Source organism: Squalius cephalus (genome assembly GCF_949319135.1).
Source record: "Squalius cephalus genome assembly, chromosome: 17".
Taxonomy (NCBI): Eukaryota; Metazoa; Chordata; class Actinopteri; order Cypriniformes; family Leuciscidae; genus Squalius; species Squalius cephalus.
Window position 1 is genome coordinate 14,327,851 of NC_137138.1, and position 20,973 is coordinate 14,348,823.

General features: G+C 37.7%; 2 protein-coding genes across 3 annotated transcripts; one reads left to right on the forward strand and one right to left on the reverse strand.

The window, feature by feature from the left end:
* Nucleotides 1–126: 126 nt before the first annotated feature.
* Nucleotides 127–17,671, forward strand: slc45a2 (solute carrier family 45 member 2). 2 transcript variants are annotated; one of them, XM_079847910.1, is made up of 8 exons: nt 227–431; nt 640–1,257; nt 2,028–2,201; nt 7,118–7,464; nt 9,327–9,470; nt 12,455–12,578; nt 12,994–13,199; nt 17,415–17,671. In XM_079847910.1, the coding sequence occupies exons 2-8, from the start codon at nt 807–809 to the stop codon at nt 17,628–17,630; spliced, it is 1,662 nt and encodes a 553-aa protein (XP_079704036.1). In that variant the 5' UTR covers nt 227–431; nt 640–806; the 3' UTR covers nt 17,631–17,671. The 2 variants fall into 2 exon arrangements, with proteins under 2 accessions (XP_079704035.1, XP_079704036.1); XM_079847909.1 differs by having other exon boundaries at nt 127–1,257.
* A 457-nt stretch (nt 17,672–18,128) lies between these two features.
* On the reverse strand, nt 18,129–20,273 carry rxfp3 (relaxin family peptide receptor 3). Its single transcript, XM_079846661.1, has one exon. The coding sequence runs from the start codon at nt 20,049–20,051 to the stop codon at nt 18,813–18,815; it is 1,239 nt and encodes a 412-aa protein (XP_079702787.1). The 5' UTR covers nt 20,052–20,273; the 3' UTR covers nt 18,129–18,812.
* Nucleotides 20,274–20,973: the final 700 nt, after the last annotated feature.

Consider the following 20,973-nt stretch of genomic DNA (forward strand, 5'->3'; position numbering starts at 1 on the left):
CAAACAAAGCATATTCTCTTGATAACATTCTGCATCATCTTTTCTCGAGGCAAATCCTATTAGTAAACCAGAGGAATGAGTTACATAAAAATCTTTCCTAACTACTCTAGCCTGAAATCGATTCTCATTCACATCGAGATATGTGTGGAATGTGGCATTTTACTGCATGTGGCACCATCTGACCGGTTGCTTGTGATCCACAGCTCGACCTCTATAGATTAAGTCCAAGAGAGAATGGAGGATATTCCGTGAGAAGCTCACATGATTGTTGAACAGACTCTGTGAATGTCTCATGACAGATTTGAGTCAGCAACAGAGGTTAGTCGTGTGAATGGAGAGGGAACATTGCATAGGGTGGTAAGCTCGTTGACTATAAATACACTGCCTTCTTTTTCCAACCCCATTGAAGCCGTCTGCAGAGCAATCACATGGTATGTCACTTGATTTACCTACTGGGCAATCTCAGCATGCAAGACCACAAAAATTATTGTTAAAACTATATTTTTCATAACCTTAATATTTCCACAAACACTCTAATGTTCCCTTTATCTGATTTGCTATTACGTTAACTATGTTTTGTTGGTTCTGTCTTGCACCACAACCGACTTCAACTTTCGTGCTTACAACCGACTCCACCAGTGGCCTTTGGCTACAGAGACTGGGGGAAAAAAAGCAAGCCATACTTCCTTCATCCCAACAAACCACCACCTTCTTTTCTTCTCAGCTCAGCTCACGTTGTGAATACTAGTCTTGAGCTTTATCGCTCAGCTATGCAGTAGGAATTAAGATTTTCAACACAGAGAACCATGACTCTCCTAACCGAGGACCAGCCTTGCCGGTTCTCTGCACCAGAAAGCCCGTCCACATCAATGGAGCACTACCCGGTGGACTCGGGACAGAAAGAGGACTATTTGGACAGTATGGAACCGGCTGTGTTTGGAGCGGTGGAGCCTCCGAGGCGCTCAAGAGGAAGGCTTATCATGCATGGCATGGTCATGTTCGGAAGGGAATTCTGTTACGCTGTTGAGGCGGCGTTTGTCACGCCAGTGTTGCTGAGCGTTGGACTTCCCAAACGCTTGTACAGCCTGGTGTGGTTCATCAGCCCTATTTTGGGTTTTATCCTACAGCCTGTCATTGGCTCGGCAAGCGACTACTGTAGGTCCCCATGGGGCCGAAGGCGACCTTACATACTCTTACTGGGGATTATGATGTTAGTGGGTCTGACTTTATTTCTAAATGGAGATGCTGTTACATCAGGTAGGTGTTACTGAAGTAAACGTGATGGATCTGTCTAGATTATCAAATTGGGAGCTACTTGTGTCTAGGCTGGTAGTTACAATTTGCTGTAATATTATACAAAGTGGCTATGTAATTTTAAAAACGGTAAGCAAAGTTTATCTGTTTTCGCTTGACCGTTGAATATGTTGTTAGGTTGGGATTTAAAAAGATGAGAATGAACAAGGACAGAAGAGAAGCAGATATAGGAAATGCTTTTTTTTTTTTTTAAATGTGACTCAAAATTAGTCCATCCAGAAATTAGATGCAAGAAAATAACACAGCTGGACATTGCATGGAAATTTAGTACAGCGTTCAGGGAGCCTGTTTTCACCTATTAAATAATACAAATCTAGAGTTCTAATCATTTGCAGTAAAGTGCACTTGTTTAATTTACCAAGCACACACATTTAAAATTATGAAGAAAACACCCGTTTTCATTACTGCAATTAGGTGTCCTTTAGCTGTATGAAAAAAAATAAAACAGATTCACACTTTTTATTTATTTATTTTATTTATTCATGCACTGCAAAAGACTAAAAGAATAGGAACATGACTGGAAAAAATCAGCTCTTTTTTTATTGATTTCTTAAGCGTCATCATTTTTTAATAATACGTTAACTCGTTTTTACCTTCTGATCTATGTCCTGACCTTAAGTTTCAAAATGTATAAGTCATATTCAATTCATTACCATTGAATGTTTAACGAGCTTTTGATAAAACTAAGCTTGATGTTTTTTTCTCTCCTCCAGCTGTACTTGATAGAAATGTTAAAAGGACATGGGCCATCGTGGTGGTTATGTTTGGTGTGGTGATGTTTGACTTTGCTGCGGACTTCATTGACGGACCCATTAAAGCCTATTTGTTTGATGTGTGTTCTCATCGGGATAAGGAGCGAGGTCTTCATTATCATGCTTTACTCACAGGTAAAGAGTGACAATAAATGGTTTGCTTGGCCTTGCTTTGTATGATAAAAATATATCTTAAACTTAATTGATAGGTGCAATGAATTAGCATGAGTTTTTTTGTGTTTTTTTTGCACAAGAAAAATATATTTGTCTCATTAAAAGCTGGTTGTCTAGTTATAACAATTCCATAAAAAAACATTGCAATATACCTTACTCTTCTGTTGAGATGTTCTGAAGCATTATGAATCATGACATTATGCCAGTTTGAAGTACTATAGCACTTTTTTTAATTAAGCGAGTGCTGTTGTGAAGGACTACTGCGTTTATTTGTAGGTTGACTTTCATTTGTGACTTCCCTTGGTGCCATGGTTATTTTCATATAGATTGCAGTAATATGGTGTCATCCACTGCAATGGCATTCATACATTTTTAAGTGTGCTCATACATACATTTCCAAGTACTTTTTATGGCCGCTGTAGCCTGGCAAGCCAGACCTACATCAAGATGTTAGGTCTGGCAACTCTCCATAGACAGGGCTCAATCCGAGGGGCGGGATAAACGGTTGCAGAGGGATTTTGAAAAATCGTCAATGCAAGTGAATGGGAGAAAATTATTATTTTCTGGTCCCGTTTGAATTGTGCCATGAATGTTAACATATGTTGTCTGTGAATTTTTTATATAATTTTTCATGTTACGAGTTTGACAGAATATGGTATGATTCTTCGGCTAGCAGTTGTGGAAAAGACATAACGAGAAAGACTACATGTCGCCTATGTGACGTCACCCCATAAAGTTGACTTACCCATGGTTTTCGCCAACCTCAACGATTTTGTCCTCTCCCTGAAAGAAGGCGGTGAAGTGCACCAAAGACACAGCCATGTTTAGCGGGATCCGTGAGTGAGTGGTGGTGACGTTTCAAACGCGTCGAAAGCAGTGAAGAGTTGTAGTCCACAAAGTGCTCTCGCACAAAGTCTAACTGTATCAAACTTCTACCCGCTAAATTGTAGCATTCTTTACACGAAAAATTATATTAAAAATTCACAGACAACATATGTTCACATTCATGGCACAATTCAAACGGGACCAGAAAATAATTATTTTCTCCCATTCACTTGCATTGACCATTTTTCAACCTAGAGGTCCAGTGGGGTTAGCGGAAGGGGCGGGACTTACCAGCTCTATGGAGAGTTGCTAGACTACCCTGGCTGCAAAATACATTTTGCTGCCGCTAGGGTGCATCTAGATTTCTAGGCTATGGCCACTGTGCATCTGAAACATATTTTTGCTCTATACCATTTTGATCCTGTCAGTTCAAGAAAAACATTATTTTCTTGATGAGAAATTAAGATGTGCGTGCTTTTCCAAGTAGGTACTTGTGTGAAATTGGCTAGCACTATATGGCAACAGCCTGTTTCCTCTTTCATCATCTTCAACATGGTCGATTGGGTGCTTTGGTGCCGCATTACTGATATAACTAGACAACTTGTTTACTGTATGGCAGCAGTAAACACGTAAGAAAACGCTGTATGTGTCTTCTAAACTCTCAGTAAAATCTGAAAAGGAAAAAGCCTTCTTAGATAACACTACAAATCTCTTCAGAAAAAAAAAAAGGAAAACAACATATTAGTCAGGCTACTAGAGACACGTGTGCTTTCAGTCTTGTGTGGAGTACATCTACAAGACAAAAGATATTTTCACTCACTGATTTGTTTAGGAAGTGTGGAATTTAGTGCACACTAAATAATGAATCACACAAAGTTATTTAATTACCCAGATGCTGTTGTCTATATAATCGATTTTATGTGTTCTTATACACTAAACCATCACAGAAAAATTGCACTGCAAAAATAAATCAAATGCTCAGACGTCATGAGGTCTGTTATCCAGTTATAGTAAAGCCTGGTTGTGTCGGTCAGGCTCCGAGGGGTCTGTGCGCACTCAGGGTAGCCTAATCCAAACAGGCTCAGTCATGTGCTCAGATCATGGGATGGAGCTGAGAGCTTCAGAGCCACATGACTGGGTCGTTTCTTGGGCTTGGGTGTTTGTGTGTAATTGCGCATAACCCTGGGTGTTTTTTTTTTTTTTCTTTCTTTCTTTGTGGTCTGCTTTTACTGATTTTGGAGACAAAATGGCACAAAATATGACCTGCAATGTAACATGACTTTGATTACAAAATGGAACTTTGCTATTTGTTTTAAATCACTAGAATGCTCTTTTAAATGCAATACTTAATTTGCTTTTCTCTGTATTTTACCAAAATTGTGTCATTTCATTATCACTAATTACCACTAAAACCACCTGCCTTCAGTCTATAACTCAATACTTCACGTCCAAATACTGTAAATGCTGTCCTTTTGAACTTTCTATTGTGGTGGCAAACAATTTTCTAATACTGAATAAGAGACAAAGAGGTACTCTGTCTCTTACCAGTCTCAGTTTACGCCACTTCAGTTCTTTTGATTCCAGTGGTGTCCCTCTTGGGCCCCTGCGGTCGACCCCTCTCTCTCAAGTTTGCGAGGTAGGGCTAGACCTGCAGTCCACGATGATCAGTCACTGTCCGCTCTCGGGTCCAAGAGGCACATCCAATTAATCCTGCCGACAACGCCAAATTGTGGTGGCAAACAATTTTCTAATACTGAATAAGAGACAAACATGGATCAATTGTGTTTAACAATTATTTATTCCCTTGCAAGGAAAGGTCAGCAGTCATACAGTCATTACAAAGTGCCTGCAGAGTGTGACAACGAGTGGGGGGTATCCTTCATTCTTTATAGTTGTTCCTCCCCCAAGGTTGTTTTCCCGAGGCTACATCAAGATACATCTTAGGCATAACTAACATATTGTTTACTTAATCATATTACACCCTTAAATGGAGACTCTCTGTCTCGGTCATACATTCAGTCACATTAACTTTTGTCCGGTCATATACAAGGACATACACATACATATATTAATAAGAATATGTATCGACACCACATTAATCTAATTACCATCATATTTCTAAGATTCTATGAATATAATTAAGTGCAAACATAATAGAACATTAAATTTCTTCCACACTATTCATCAGAGATTTATGTTAAGTTGAATTATCTATTATATCTATTCATATTTTGTTATTGTAAGGCTCCAGCTTGTAATGACTCTCCCTGCCTCTAGTTGGCGCTGAGCTGCAATGACTCTCCCAGCCACTAGGTGGCCCCAACTTCTGTAAAATTCATTGTTACCACTCATTAGTATTTGATTTCTCCCACCTGAGGGGTTCATTAGCTTGTTTGTGCTGGCCTGTTTAAGCATAGACATAATAAATACATAGACGCCCTATTGGCCGCTGTATTGTACGTCAACGGCGCCGCCATATTGCGGAGGGCAACTTACCCATAACTTTCATAACGGGAATTGAGAAAAATGCCTGCTTCGTGTTCTACTTGGGAGAACATTTCATTCACATTTCATTTTATGTGAAAATTAAATTATATCTCAGTATGGGGGTCTTCACAATTCTTATCCAAGAATAAAAAGCCAAATACATGACAAGCATGAGCTTTGACAATTCCTTATTAAAAAAAAATATATATATATAAGTCTAACTATCAAGATTTTAAATAACTAGAGATGGAACTTTTTGTACACCACGTACAAACCACTGAAATCGGTTGATAAATGTAAAGGTTTTTTTTTGTTTTTATCTAGAAAAACCACAGCTCACCTGTTTACTTGCATTTATTTACAGCGCAGTCTTGCCCTCAGCAATATGGCGGACGCGTTGACGTAACGCAGCAATGTTCCAAAGCGCCCAATAGGGCGTCTATGTATTTATTATGTCTGTGTTTTTAAGCATGCCTCTTTCTTTCAGTTGTGTTCGGTCTTGAGCCTACTATGCTTGTATTTTCCTTGCCAAGAAAGCCAATTTTTGGATTTGCCTTTTGCTCACCTTTTGATTTTTTTTCTCTGGAAGCACGGCATCCTTTTTGTTGTACTTTTAAACTTGCACTCTTCAGTAAAAACACCTTTTGTTCAGTCATCTAAATCTGCAAGTTATTCTTCTGCCCTTGGGTCCATCTGCTGTTTGTCATCCACAATATCTCAGTGGTAAAGAAGCAGTTCAGTTGACTTAAAGACCAGAGTTCAATCCCAGTCTCAGACACCCTTCACAGTTATATAGTACATAAAAATCCAAATACCGTAAATGTGTCCTTTTGAACTTTCTATTCATCAGAGAATCCTCAAAAAAATGTCATGCTTTCCTCAAAAACATCAAGCAGCACAATCATTTTTTACATTGATAATAGAAATGTGTCTTGAGCAGCAAATTAGAATGATCTCTGAAGGATCATGTGACTGAAGATTGGAGTAACGATGCTAAAAATTAAGCTTTGCCATCATATGCATTAAACTGTAAAAGTATTGCACAATATTACTGTTTTTACTGTATTTTTGATCAAATAAATGCAGCCATGGTGAGCATAAAAGACCCCCAAAATTTGAGTAGCCAGTGTAACGTTTGGTAGTGTATCTTTTAAAAGAAAATTACTGCTATGTCCTGGCACAAGGAAGAGGTTAATTTTGAAAAATAAACATACTTTAAACGATTTACATCTGTGTATTTTTTTGTTAGTATCATCAGATATTTCTAAAATAAGGGCATTTCAAAGTCAGTCTTTATTGTGATGGTTTTCCTTGCATGTTTCACCTGCTAAACAACGTCTCATATCAACCCTGTCACCCCATAGATGCTTCTAGCAGCCCCACCAGAACAACACAATGGCTCTTGTTTGTGCAAATGGTTATTTTAGAAACATGGTCAGATTCCCTGTTGATTGAAAACAAAGCTTTTAGTTGCTTAGTTGCTCAGAAAATCAAATGTGATTTTTTTTTATTTTTTTTTTATTATTGTTTTTTTTTCCAATGCAATATGCTCTGCTTCCTTGCAGGTCTAGGTGGAGCCTTTGGATACCTGATTGGAGCCATGGACTGGGGTCACTCTGCTCTTGGATTTGCGCTGGGTTCAGAGTACCAAGTTATCTATTTTTTCTCATCTCTAACCTGGGGCATTTTTCTCACCATGCACCTTTTCAGCATCCCAGAGAAACCATTGATTAAAGATCACAGTTCGGACTCTTGTCCAACCACCTCACTAGTCCTGGAAGGCCCGCGTCATAATGGCTATGGCGCAGTCTCCAAAGAACTGCCACCTCTGCCTGAAATGAGGCAGCGCTCGTTCTCTGCCCTGAGTGAAGCCAATGCAGTCACGCCCAGTGCCAAGCAGCCTAACAGTGAGGTTGGTGATTTGTTTTACTTTGAATCCTTTTCATGTGGCTTTTTATTCTTGGCTTAGTCTGCACCCAATTTCCCATCACATTTTAATGACCTGTTTCAGACCTCGGAGCAACAGCCTATGTGAGCTGTAATTAGGTTGGGTATTGTTCATGCGCCTCACAGAAACAGTTCCTCGTTTAGTTGATAATGAAAATCAGCACATGCTTTTTTTAGTTTATTAAAAATACAACTAATAATGGCTTATTCAGAGGTCTTTGTGTTGATGTTTTGTATTCATTATGGCCATATGTGTGACTTGATTGTGAAGGCCAAAAATTGTTCCAAAAATGTACACACTTTTCAAAGTTCTCACTACATTTTATTAGTTCATTAAGTGTTAAACCAGTCTCAGGTTTACCATTTAAAATAGTTACATAATATAGCAGGGATTTTAAACATCTGAGTCTCATTATACGATGAGGTCCAAAATCATGAGACCACTAGTACAAGCTAGTACACAATGCTAATACAAGTAAAAGATGATGCTTCTTTTTTGCATTTGTATTAGTAAAAATATATTTTGAGCATAATAATTTCAGCAAAATGTTTAATCATCTAAAATAGTGCAGAATCTTAAATATTTCTTGTTTATTTTATCTAATGACGCTTGTCTCTTTACATTTATTTTTATCCGTAAACTTTAGTTATGGATGGTAAACCACATATTTTTTGTTTGGTCTCAGGCTTTTGGACCACAGATTTTGGATGATCATCTTAAATCCTGTTTCAGATCATCATTAGAATGCTCATTCTGAATCATAAAAATTGGGCATGCTCTTTGTACAACCTCCGCATGTGAAACTTAACCTAGACTGAAATTTGTCATGCCAGTGAGTCACACTAACACCAAGTGATGCTTTAATGCAGCTAATTTTTACATCTGTAAAATGCTTCCCCAGATTTCTACTATGCACTTTACCACCCAAATTTATGCTTTACTAATGGTATATGTCTGTATAATCAGAATAGAGTAAAAAATATTTACATTGTGTGTTGTAGTTTTATTCCCATAACAGCAAAGCTCTTTACTTTACTTTTAAAACACCTCAGACCCTATAGGGTTAATGTTCATATCAAATTATTAATGACACTAAGGTAAAAGGAGCTGTAAATCTCACTAATCCTGTTATTCTAGACTCCAACTCAGAGTCTTGCAATCATTAACCTGCTACAAACCTCACATAATGTCCATGCCTAAAAATGTCCTGTAATTTAAATGTTAAAATATACACGTGTGTGTGTGTGTGTGTGTGTGTGTGTGTGTGTGTGTGTGTGTGTGTGTGTGTGTGTGTGTGTTCATAATAATAATAATAATGTATTCCATGCATGTGAATAGTGATGAGTTGCTGATTTTAGCTGATTTTAGCCCCTCAGTCTTCATATTCATTATAGACCAAATCAACAACTCTATTCATATGAGGAATCATTTAGTTGTTTCACCCCATTGCCCAACCAATATATTTTTCCATCAAAAGGAATATGTCATGACTAGAGATATCACATTAATGAGCAACCCTTTGTGGTAATGGAAATCTTTACTACATTCTTAATAACATTGTCTTGAGCAAGTCACATTGATATAATGGTTTCTTCAGCCCATGTTGTCAAATAATTGGTTAGATTATCTTTCAAAGTGTGTCAATTTAATTCTTTTAGTATTAAAGTACATTCTTATCCCAGTATAATGTGCAGAAATGAATATAAGATCTCCGTACTGCATAAAGTTGATATGTTTCTTAAATGTTGTCTGGTAAGTGTTCATGGCTTTGAGCTTTTGAACCTTTCAGAAGACATTATTGACCTTTGTGCATAACTGTGTTTCAGGGACAGAAGAGGTTGAGCCTGAAATCTCTGCTGTCAGCTATGATCAGCATGCCCAGCCATTACCGCTGTTTATGTGTGACTCATCTGTTGGGATGGACAGCCTTCCTGTGCAATATGCTTTTCTTCACTGACTTTATGGGGCAGGTGAGGGAATAAGGCTTTTTTTTCTTCTTTTCTTTTCTTTTTTTTTGATGGAATTTGACTTTAATTTTGCACATCCCTATCTTTAAAGAGAGGAATCAGAACAGCCATAAAATACATATGCTGACACTCCTAATGTTAACACTCCAATGAAATCCCTGACCTACTGAATGCAGTCAAGCATAAAACTGCTAGACACACAGGCACCTACCGGCAGAGGGGGAGGGGGAGGGGGGATTGGGAATAAATAAGAATGGTTAAAGAAGTTCTTTGTCTAATTGTGGTTATGAAATAATCAATTTAATCTATTTGCAAATAATATTTTATTTTAAAATGTGCACACATTCACTTTTATCCGTAGGCTATGTCTAATATGTCGAAAACGCAAACGTTTCTTGTCTTGTCACATTTATTTATGAATTACATGCATATTTTCAATTAAAAAACAGCAACATTTCATATAAAGTTGAGTAGTTTGCATCACTATTACTGTAGGCCGCTTGATATTTCTATCATAAAACAGTTGTTTACTACTTGCATCCACTTACATCTTTCCACGAACACTCATTGCGTTGTGACAGTAAGGCCCGCCTTCTTTGATTTGATTGGCCATCTCGATCTCGATTTTGACATTGACGAGTGCTGTTAGACTACTGAGGTAGAGCAGCCTAAAATGTACTCAGCCTAAAAATTGTATAAAAACAAAAGAGAAAAAAATTGTCATCCTAAAAACAAACAGCTTTACTCATTCTACGCTAAAATAATAATGACAAATGAGAAAATATGAATTGTATTATTTAAAAAACAAAAGTAGATTCATAGCTCAGTCAAAATCATTGGCTCTGGTAAAACTACCACCGCTTGATACATTCTTGGATGTAAAGTTATTTTGATTTTGTTTTAAAATCACTGATATTCTTGAATTTTTTGTTTGTTTTCACAATTTAAAGAGTAGCTACATTATACTAGTTCAATGGTTTGGGATTGGTAAGATGTTTGTAATGTTTTTAAAAGAAATATCTTATGTTCACCCAGGCTGCATTTATTTGAGTAAAAGTACAGTAAAAACAGTAATATTGTGAAATATTATTACAACTTAATAACTTTAGTTATGTAATGTATTCATGACGTGTTAGACAAAGCTGAATTTTCAGCATCATTTCTCCAGTCTTCAGTGTCACATGATTATTCAGAAATCATTTTAATACACTGATCTGCCACTCAAGACATATTTCTAATAATTATCAATGTTGAAAACTGTTGTTTCAAATGTTTGTGGAAACCATGATACATTTTTCTTCAGGATTCTTTGTGAAATAGATAAAAGAACGGCATTAATTTGAAATAGAAATCTTTTGTAATGTTTTATAGCTGAGTGTGCTGAGGAATAACCAAAAGTGTGTTGGAATGTGTGTCCGAATGAATTAATTCACTAAAATTATTCAGTTTATGAAAAGAAATGCTGGAAATAATCTGACAGTTATTTTATTAATAGATATTGGTTCTTTTAAATTGTTTTGGCGAATAGGACTATATTAAATGCTACTAAAATTAAGTAGCTAAGTAGGTTGTCAAAAGTATAGCTTAGCAAAAAAAAAAACAACAACAACAACAAAAATCTCATATTTCCTGAGCGTTATCATCAAATCTCTAACCAAGTGCATAGCCATCATTTCAGGTGTGAGGGGGACAGAAATGTCAAGTATAATACCAGTTTGACCTTTGTCTAATTGACAGGTTTTATTTTTTCTTATCTCTTACTTTTAACTGGATAAGAAATCAAATACACGGCTGAACAATAACCAATATCTTTTATTCTATAATATATATATTTATTTTTTTATTTTATTTTTCCTATATTGTCCTAATGACAATTTTATGATTGGTTTGTGTACTACAAACACTTATGCATTAAGTCATCATGGATTTTAAGTAAAATAATTTATTTTTATCGTGGAATAAGGCAGAAAATATATTTTATAGTTTCTGTAACGTAATAAACTTTGTGTTTATTGTCTTCACGTTTCATCAGTCAAAACGTGTCTGCTATGAGTATAAATACCGCTATGAGTCCATCTTGGACTTTCTGTGCGAGGGCTATATCCGGCTTTAAGTTTGAATCAAAAATATTACATGAGAGCATTTAACGCTCCATAATGTTCACATCACCTTTTGGATAAGAATAAAACTTCAGGTCATGCATAAACTATCTTGTCTCTTTGAATTTAAACCACCTAGATTTATTCACATTGGCCCATGTGAACATATTTTCCCGAAAAAAGTATTCTACGGCCATGTCTCTAACATTCATCTTTATTTATTTACCAAGCCATTAGATTTCAGTTTAGCACTCCTGGAAGAGTAGCGCCCCCACACTAAAAAATAGATCAATGATGCTTTGAATTGTAGTTAAAAGGTAGCAGTTTATTTTTCTTATTTTCCCTCGCACAGCTACTGTAGCTTTATCAGTGTTGAATTGAGATAAATGAGTAAATCTCCTTGTAGGCGGCTGAAGTGTCCAGAAAGCTGTTGACCTTGACAAAGTGGATAATGTTCAGGGCAATAGCGTTAACACAAAGCTTGATAAAATGGATTAATTGCCTCTATCTTTGAGAGGTTATGGTAATTTAAGGAACTAGATGAAATCTATCACATGAATGAATGAGTTTGAAAGAAAATTTTAAGGTGAGCAGTAGAACTCTTTCAGTAGCATTAACTAACCCACACAGATCACAGCAGAGCAGAGGATGATGCTTTTTTATTGAGTCCCTTTTATTTGCCATGTCATGTCTAAATGGAAAAAGCCTTGTGGTGTGCTTGTTCACTTAGGTATCATTATGAAAAAAGAGACACCTTTGGAAAGGTTCTCTAGCTCTGGATTTAAGTGTTTTTGCATTTGACCAATGGCTGATGGATCGCTTAAGATGTGATGGTGTCACATGCTTTATCTTATGTAACATCCCTGGGATCTGTGTATCCATCTTTAGATTGTATATAAGGGGAACCCATATGCCGAACACAATTCCACCTCTTATGCGACGTATGAGAGAGGGGTTGAAGTGGGCTGCTGGGGCCTGTGCATCAACGCTGTCTCCTCTGCACTCTATTCATGTGAGTAATATTAAACCATATCTCAACTGTTCATTCTTCTTGACTTTATTAGACCTGCAGTCTCTTAATGCATCCAGACAAAAGAAGACTGTTCAATTACATTCAAATAATACATGGCCCTACCAAGTCAGTCTGGGATTGAAATTGTACAATACACTTTTTCAGAGTGTATGAGAGAATATTTGATGAGAGAATCACAGTCTCTTTCAACATCCGGTCATTCTAATTAGTGCTGGAAGTCATGCTATTGAAAAGGCCATTTCAGAGGGATTTATCAGTTAAGACAATTTATCAGTGATATGAAAGAGTCTGGTCAGTTAATCTGTTTTTGCTATTCATCCGATTCACCATTTGTTCTATATTAAAGGCCATTGTTGCAGCCTTTTTTAAATGATTTCCATATGTGTCCATCCAGATGTGCAGCGGCTGCTCCTGCCATATATTGGCCTGAAGGGACTGTACTTCCTAGGCTACTTTGTGTTTGGTTTGGGAACTGGTTTGATCGGCCTATTTCCAAACATTGTAGCCACGCTGACGCTGTGTAGTGTGTTTGGAGTAATGTCCAGCACTCTCTACACCATCCCATTCAACCTCATCTCAGAGTACCACAAGGCGGAAGAGGTCAGTTTCAGAGTGTTACATCAGGTCAAAAACGAACAAATCAGCAGTTTTATAAATTCATAAACAAGAAAATATTCACTCCGGGGGAAAACAAAATGGGCCCAAATCCCAAAATATTTGGTGGTCTTTTAATGGTCTTAACCGAGCATGGGTCAAGAAGTCAGCAAGAATTGCTCAAATGCTGTAGATAAAGTAACTTTGTTAAGAGTCAGTGTTGTTCCACTCAATGTTAATGGCTTCAAACAATTCATGAGTAGTTGAAAAATGTCTCCCAGTTCGTTTGTGTTTAATGTGAGACCAAATATTCACTTTAGGGTTCAAATCTGGACTCTGACTATCAAAACATGAGCCTGATGGACTTGTTCTCAAGCTGTCTAAAAAGACTTCACTGTGGTAGAGATGTATTTATTATTATATTTCTCACTAGAAATCCCACTCATGAGCTCACCGCTCTGGAGCATCACCATGCAACTTGTGTTTTATTGTGATTCATCACTCCACACACAACTTTTCATATTCTTTCTACTTCATTCTGTATTTGACGTTTTTCTGAGACCGCAATGGCTTTTTAAGTATTGCATTTGCTTAAATTTTTGTTAGTTTTCTGACCAATAATTTGTGGTTAAGACAATTAATGTTTCCCTTGTAGTCAAAGATTTTATCATTTTAAACACATCTTTGATCACTAAAATAACATATATTTAAAAAGAAAAATACTGTGAAAATAATTTTTCATGCTTTATTTAGTATACGCGCATCCATGAATATGCATATTAGTTCATATTAGAGTGAATTATACAGGTTTGTCTACAAGTCGATGTATCGGAATGTTAATGAGTTTTATGTTTTGCTCTCTGTCTGACAGTAATTGATATTATTAGCCTTTTGCTTGACTATGTAATCAAAAAGCTAACGTGTTGCTAATGTTACACAAACCATGTTCCCGTTCGCCACCTCAGAGTTGTACAGCTGCCTTATAAAAATCAGTATCTTTAGAAACGCTTTGAACAGCTTAGAACAAGAAAGTCATATTCTCCGTCATAACATTGTAATATACACTCACCTAAAGGATTATTAGGAACACCATACTAATACTGTGTTTGACCCCCTTTCGCCTTCAGAACTGCCTTAATTCTACGTGGCATTGATTCAACAAGGTGCTGAAAGCATTCTTTAGACATGTTGACCCATATTGATAGGATAGCATCTTGCAGTTGATGGAGATTTGTGGGATGCACATCCAGGGCACGAAGCTCCCGTTCCACCACATCCCAAAGATGCTCTATTGGGTTGAGATCTGGTGACTGTGGGGGCCATTTTAGTACAGTGAACTCATTGTCATGTTCAAGAAACCAATTTGAAATGATTCGAGCTTTGTGACATGGTGCATTATCCTGCTGGAAGTAGCCATCAGAGGATGGGTACATGGTGGTCATAAAGGGATGGACATGGTCAGAAACAATGCTCAGGTAGGCCGTGGCATTTAAACGATGCCCAATTGGCACTAAGGGGCCTAAAGTGTGCCAAGAAAACATCCCCCACACCATTACACCACCACCACCAGCCTGCACAGTGGTAACAAGGCATGATGGATCCATGTTCTCATTCTGTTTACGCCAAATTCTGACTCTACCATCTGAATGACTCAACAGAAATCAAGACTCATCAGACCAGGCAACATTTTTCCAGTCTTCAATAGGGGTGGGAGAAAAAATCGATCCATCGATGCATCGCGATTCTCTAGTTTTTAACCAGATATGCGATGACGCTGAGTTTGCTTTAGAAACACCCGTAATCTGCTTTCTTACAATTCCTCACACACATACATACACCAATCAAACTTTCCGTAAAATAATCTTTCATAAGTTCGGAAAGGTTGAAGCGAATTACTAGGACATTCACAGGCCTCATTGCACAGGATGCGCTGTGAGAGACGCGCGCTTGAAGCGTGCTGTCTCGCCTTTCGGTATTTTCCTTACAAATGCTCTACGAAGTCATCATTTATGTGGTTTGGAATGCAGTGGACTTGTATATTTAAAATATGAACCTCACTAACAGAAGGCTGCTTTCAATTTCAAATGCTGACGCGCGCTTTGTTTGTGTAGACTGCTCGCGCATGCGGCTGTGCGACTCCTTGAAGTGGTTTAATATACTTGTGCAAAATTAACGTAAACACAGCCAGTTATGGATTAAACGGACAGGACAAACCACTTTACTTCTTATATTTCAAAAGAGATCCGTGCGTGAATGCAGCTTAATAGATCTCTCGCAGTCTTTGATAAAGTAAAAAAAGAATCATTCTGGAATTGGATTGGATCGTGAGGTGACTAAAGATTCCCACCCCTAACATTTATACTGTGAATCGTTTTTTTGAATCGAGAATCGTTTTTGAATCGAAAATCGATTTTGAATCGAATCTTGAGCCTAAAAATCGATATCGAATCGAATCGTGACATTTTCTGAATCGTGCACCCCTAGTCTTCAACTGTCCAATTTTGGTGAGCTTGTGCAAATTGTAGCCTCTTTTTCCTATTTGTAGTGGAGATGAGTGGTACCCAGTGGGGTCTTCTGCTGTTGTAGCCCATCCGCATCAAGGTTGTGCGTGTTGTGGCTTCACAAATGCTTTGCTGCATACCTCGGTTGTAACGAGTGGTTATTTCAGTCAAAGTTGCTCTTCTATCAGCTTGAATCAGTCGGCCCATTCTCCTCTGACCTCTAACATCAACAAGGCATTTTCGCCCACAGGACTGCCGCATACTGGATGTTTTTCCCTTTTCACACTATTCTTTGTAAACCCTAGAAATGGTTGTGCGTGAAAATCCCAGTAACTGAGCAGATTGTGAAATACTCAGACCGGCCCGTCTGGCACCAACAACCATGCCACACTCAAAATTGCTTAAATCACCTTTCTTTCCCATTCTGACATTCAGTTTGGAGTTCAGGAGATTGTCTTGACCAGGACCACACCCCTAAATGCATTGAAGCAACTGCCATGTGATTGGTTGATTAGATAATTGCATTAATGAGAAATTGAACTGGTGTTCCTAATAATCCTTTAGGTGTGTGTACATTATATACATAATTCACCTGCTATATTGCTAAATGTACCCAATTTTTCATATCAGCAGAATAAGGATCAAATGTGACACTGAAGAATGGAGTAATGGCTGCTGAAAAGCTATTACAGGGATACATTACTGTACAGTTTAAAATATATTTAAATAGACAATAGTTATTTTACATTGTAATACATTTGTGGTTGTGTCTTTTTTTTTTCTTTTTTTTTTGTAATTCCATCTAATGCAAAGACTTGTAAAGGCCTGTCAGTAAGGGCTAGTGTAAACTCAGACAGTCATTATCACAAAATAAACCTGATTGTAATCAGGACACTTATGTGAAGAGGGTGGGTAATTTATTATCCTCCAGTGCTTTATTTTGTGATTAAAAACCATCTTACTGGACATTATTCTCCTTATTACATGGCTACAAACAAGTAAATACATAAAACTGTAATGACTTAATTGATATTGATAAATATTGACTCAAATTGAAATTATTTTATTAGATTAAACATAAGATGAGCAGTCAGTTACTATACACAGCCGTGCCCTAGAACAGATGCTGCGATTTGACCAATAAGAATCAATACATTGTTCAGTAAATGTTAACGTAAGGCAGACTTTATCTGTCACTAGCACACACCAAACTGTTTTGTATCTAAAAACATTTCTAAATTCAAGATCGAGTTCTTAGTTTAAAACATTGATTTTCACTTTCCAAATATGGATTTGTTTAGCCTCTATCTAAAATCCCTGAGATGTCTGAAGCATTAATGAAGTCACAAGGAAAATCAAATCCCTTCCTGGAACTCAGACTGAATTATAATCAAGATAATGATTAAACCCTGCTAAAATGCAACTTTGATTTTGTTTCTTGGATGTTTCTTCCACTTGAATTGTTCTGTGTTTGTTCACAGAGCTCGGAATTGTGCATATGAACATGCTTTCTTAGAACCGTCATAAAGCAAACACAATGCTCTCTGCAAGGCTACATGATCTGTAGATCCACAGTGTTCTGCTCATAAATGACTTCAGATCTTTATGATCTTCATCCTTTTTGGAATGCTGTATAGACTTTTTCTGATCTTTAATGTCTGTGTGTAATATTTCGTTAACAATAGCCCTTCTCTCATGCAAAGCCTCTCTCTTGTCATAGGAGCGAAGAAAATTGATCAGTGATGAACCAGCTCTTGAGAGCCGTGGGACTGGCATGGACTGCGCAGCTCTTACCTGCATGGTGCAGCTGGCTCAGGTCATAGTGGGAGCTGGACTGGGAGCCCTGGTCAATCTAGCAGGCAGTGTGATTGTGGTGGTGATCTCTGCCTCAACGGTATCCCTAATTGGCTGCCTCTTTATTGCGCTCTTTATGTGATGTATAAGCCTCAAATAAATAACCTTTCTCTATGTCATGGTCCGTCTCCTTTAATCACTGAGAACGAGCAGGATACTGGGAACTGAGCCAGACTCAAGTCAAGTCTTTCTCTTTGCACTCCAATTTACATGCCACACTCTCAAATAACAGCCTTCATCAGTGAAGTTGAAAGAAAGTTTAGATGTACTTGAATAAGAGTTGACAAAATTGGAAGATTTTGATGTCTTATGCAATTTCATTATTCGTTTAAGGTGAAATGTTTTCACCTTAAAAAACCAATGAGCATTATCATGTCCATTGTCAAACCCCAATAAATATTCACGTTTTATGCAAAACAATAACTGGTTTAAGAAATGCTAACATTTTAGATTATCAATTGACTTTATTTCTGTGATAATCAATTTACTGTTGGCAGAGAGTTGAGCTGTTTCAGATTGTAATTATTTTATGTATGCCTTTTTATATAGATTTAATTAGGACAAACATCTTTATGCATGTGGTGTCATTTTTAATCTGATGACAAAGTTGGACAAATCAATAAAATCAAATGCAAATAACTGACCAGATTTACAGTCACAGTTATAATGATAACACAGCATTCACTGGATCTTTACTCTGCTAAAAAACATCAACCAGCCTAAGATAGTTAGCTGGTCTCAGCAGTCTTCTAACCTGGTCAGGCTGGTATATTGGCTGGTTATGGATGTTTGTTCAGAGGATTTTTTTTCTTACCAAACTCAACACATTAAGATGATTATCAGCAGGGTAATGGTTTGTTTGTTGTCCAAAAGTACATATTGTGCCATACTGTTAGGTAAATATAAATCGGAAATTGTTGACACATTCATGGTGAAAAACAATGCAAATTCATATTTCTTTGTAAACCAACTGATACATTATTAAAGTATATGGATTCACATAGTGTGCTCTGTAGATAGACTAATTCTTTTTTACAACACTTTTGCTCTCTAATTTGATTGTTTTCACAGTTCCAGAATAAATCTGTAAGCAGTGCTTAGAGGAAGTTGAAAAGGAAAGGAAAGGTTTTCTCTTCTCTTAATAGTGAGAGGGGAGTGTGAAATAAAACTCGGATTAAGGACCATTCAGGTCCTTAATTACAGGTCCTGTAATTTAAAATGGTCCTTAATTACAGGCTCTAAATCCAATCCGAGTAATTTCTCCTTATGTGCTGTTAGGCAGAAGGTCGTTTCTGCCGTTATAGATGGCCGTTCCTGGGGGATAGAAAATAAGAGCTGGCTCCGCGGGACTGCGAGGAACCAGCGCGGGACCGTGTTCGTCCTGCTCGGGCTTTGTGGTGGCGGTAAACGGTCTCATGTTCGTCACTGAAGGCGATGTAATTTGCCAAAACAGCTTTTTCAACGCCTTTCTGAATTCCCTTCTCATCAAACAGTACAGAATAGGATTGAGACAGCTGTTTGAATGTGCCAAACAGACTGTGACTGGAAAGATATACACCTGTGTGGTGTAATACTCGTAACTGAAGTGCACTACATTGAGTTTTATTAAGATACCCCACGCGGTTAACGCCTGATTCGGCAGCCAGCACAGGAAAAAAGACAAAACGACAATAGTCACAGATTTGGTCACTTTGGATCGCCTCTTAGCGCTGGAGGTGTTCACATTTTTGTTAGTTATGAAGCGCAAGAGGAGCAGGTAACAGATAGTGATTATTCCGAGCGGAATGAGGAACCCCAGAAGTACTTTTTGCGCGTGGTATAAACCTAGCCAAAATTGCGCGTCTCCGCTCCTGTCGGGAAATTTCACCAGACACAGTTCCTCGTTGGATACCGTGGCGGTCGTTGAAAATATCGCGTTTGGCAGAGCGGCACCGACCGCTGCTATCCAGATGATGATAGTCATCCATTGCGCGGAGAAACGCAACCGACGCCTCCTACTTTTTAACGCCGAAGCCACGGAGCAGTATCTCGCGACGCTCATAGCCGTGAGGAAAAACACGCTGGCGTACATGTTCGTAGCCGTGACATAAGACACTATCTTACACATAGCCTTCCCAAACAGCCATGTGAAATCCATGGCGTTCTCCACAGCCCAAAAGGGAAGCGTCAAAACAAACTGAAAGTCAGTGACCGCCAAACTGGTCACAAAGAGGTTGATGCAGGACTTCTTCCATGCTTGTTTTGATTTCATGAGATAGAGGACAAGGATGTTTCCGATTAAACCCAGTGCGCACACAACCGAGTAAATGACAGAGATCATTATTCTAAGGACCGCAGATCCATCTCCCATATAGTCGGGTTTATCCAAATCGGTGAGATCCTGAAAGTCACTCCACGAAAGATTAGTCCTGTTGACCACGAAGCTCGCGTTGTATTCACTTAACGGGAGACTTCCAGACGCGTACTCTGTGCGCTCGTCTTGCATCTCGGGAGTTTTCTGCATTGCTGTTGTTTAGTGTACTTTTTCCATCCTGTTCGAGTTACTGATCCCTGAATCTTACCATTCCAACTTCTCCTCTCTCCACTGTCTTATGGTTTTCCGTAGACAACGTCTTTGCGCACTCATTGCAGCGGTGATATTTAAGACCATGGGGATCTAAAATCGATGTAAATATGGGGGCATTTAACCGCATTTTAGAGATGTTTATCGGACAATTATGTTGTCTGTTCGTAGCTTCACGCGCACTGACAGCTCGCTGCGTTTTTATAGAGCCTAGTGTCAATGGATTGGATGGCGTGCGCTTTTACGCAGCACAGACAGTGGTGATCCCTGTGATGCGGTGCTCTGGATGGTTCAATAGTGAATAGCTAAATTGTCTTTTGAGTAAAAAAATCAGTTACACAAATGCTTGTTTCTCTAGCAGTGGTTTTGTGTGCTGGTTCAAATTGGTATTATTTTCTAGTTGCATAAACGTAGCCATTTTTGAGACTGTGTTTTAGTCTGATCAACTGGCAGTTAATCAAGGGGTAATCAGTCTTACTTTTCTGATTCAAATTATACCAATCTACTTTGTTAATGTAAGTGACATAAAAAGTTATAACCAGTATGAAATATATTAGATGGCTAAGTCTAAGCAGTGTATACAGCATACATGTGTATACATGTTTTTGAAATTTTCAATACCATTTAAAAAAAAACAAAAAAAACAGCAGTTAGTAAAACAAGTGAATATAATTTTTTTAAACCACACTGGCATACGCTCAGGAAAGTGTAAAGAGGGATTGTATAGGACAAAATTAGGACAAAGGTATTTTTTTCATAATTGTCATAATAATGTAAGTTGTAATTTTTTGACATTGTAAATACAATTATTAAAAAAAAAAAAAGTATTTTTATTTATGACTATATCTAAATATCTGTTGAC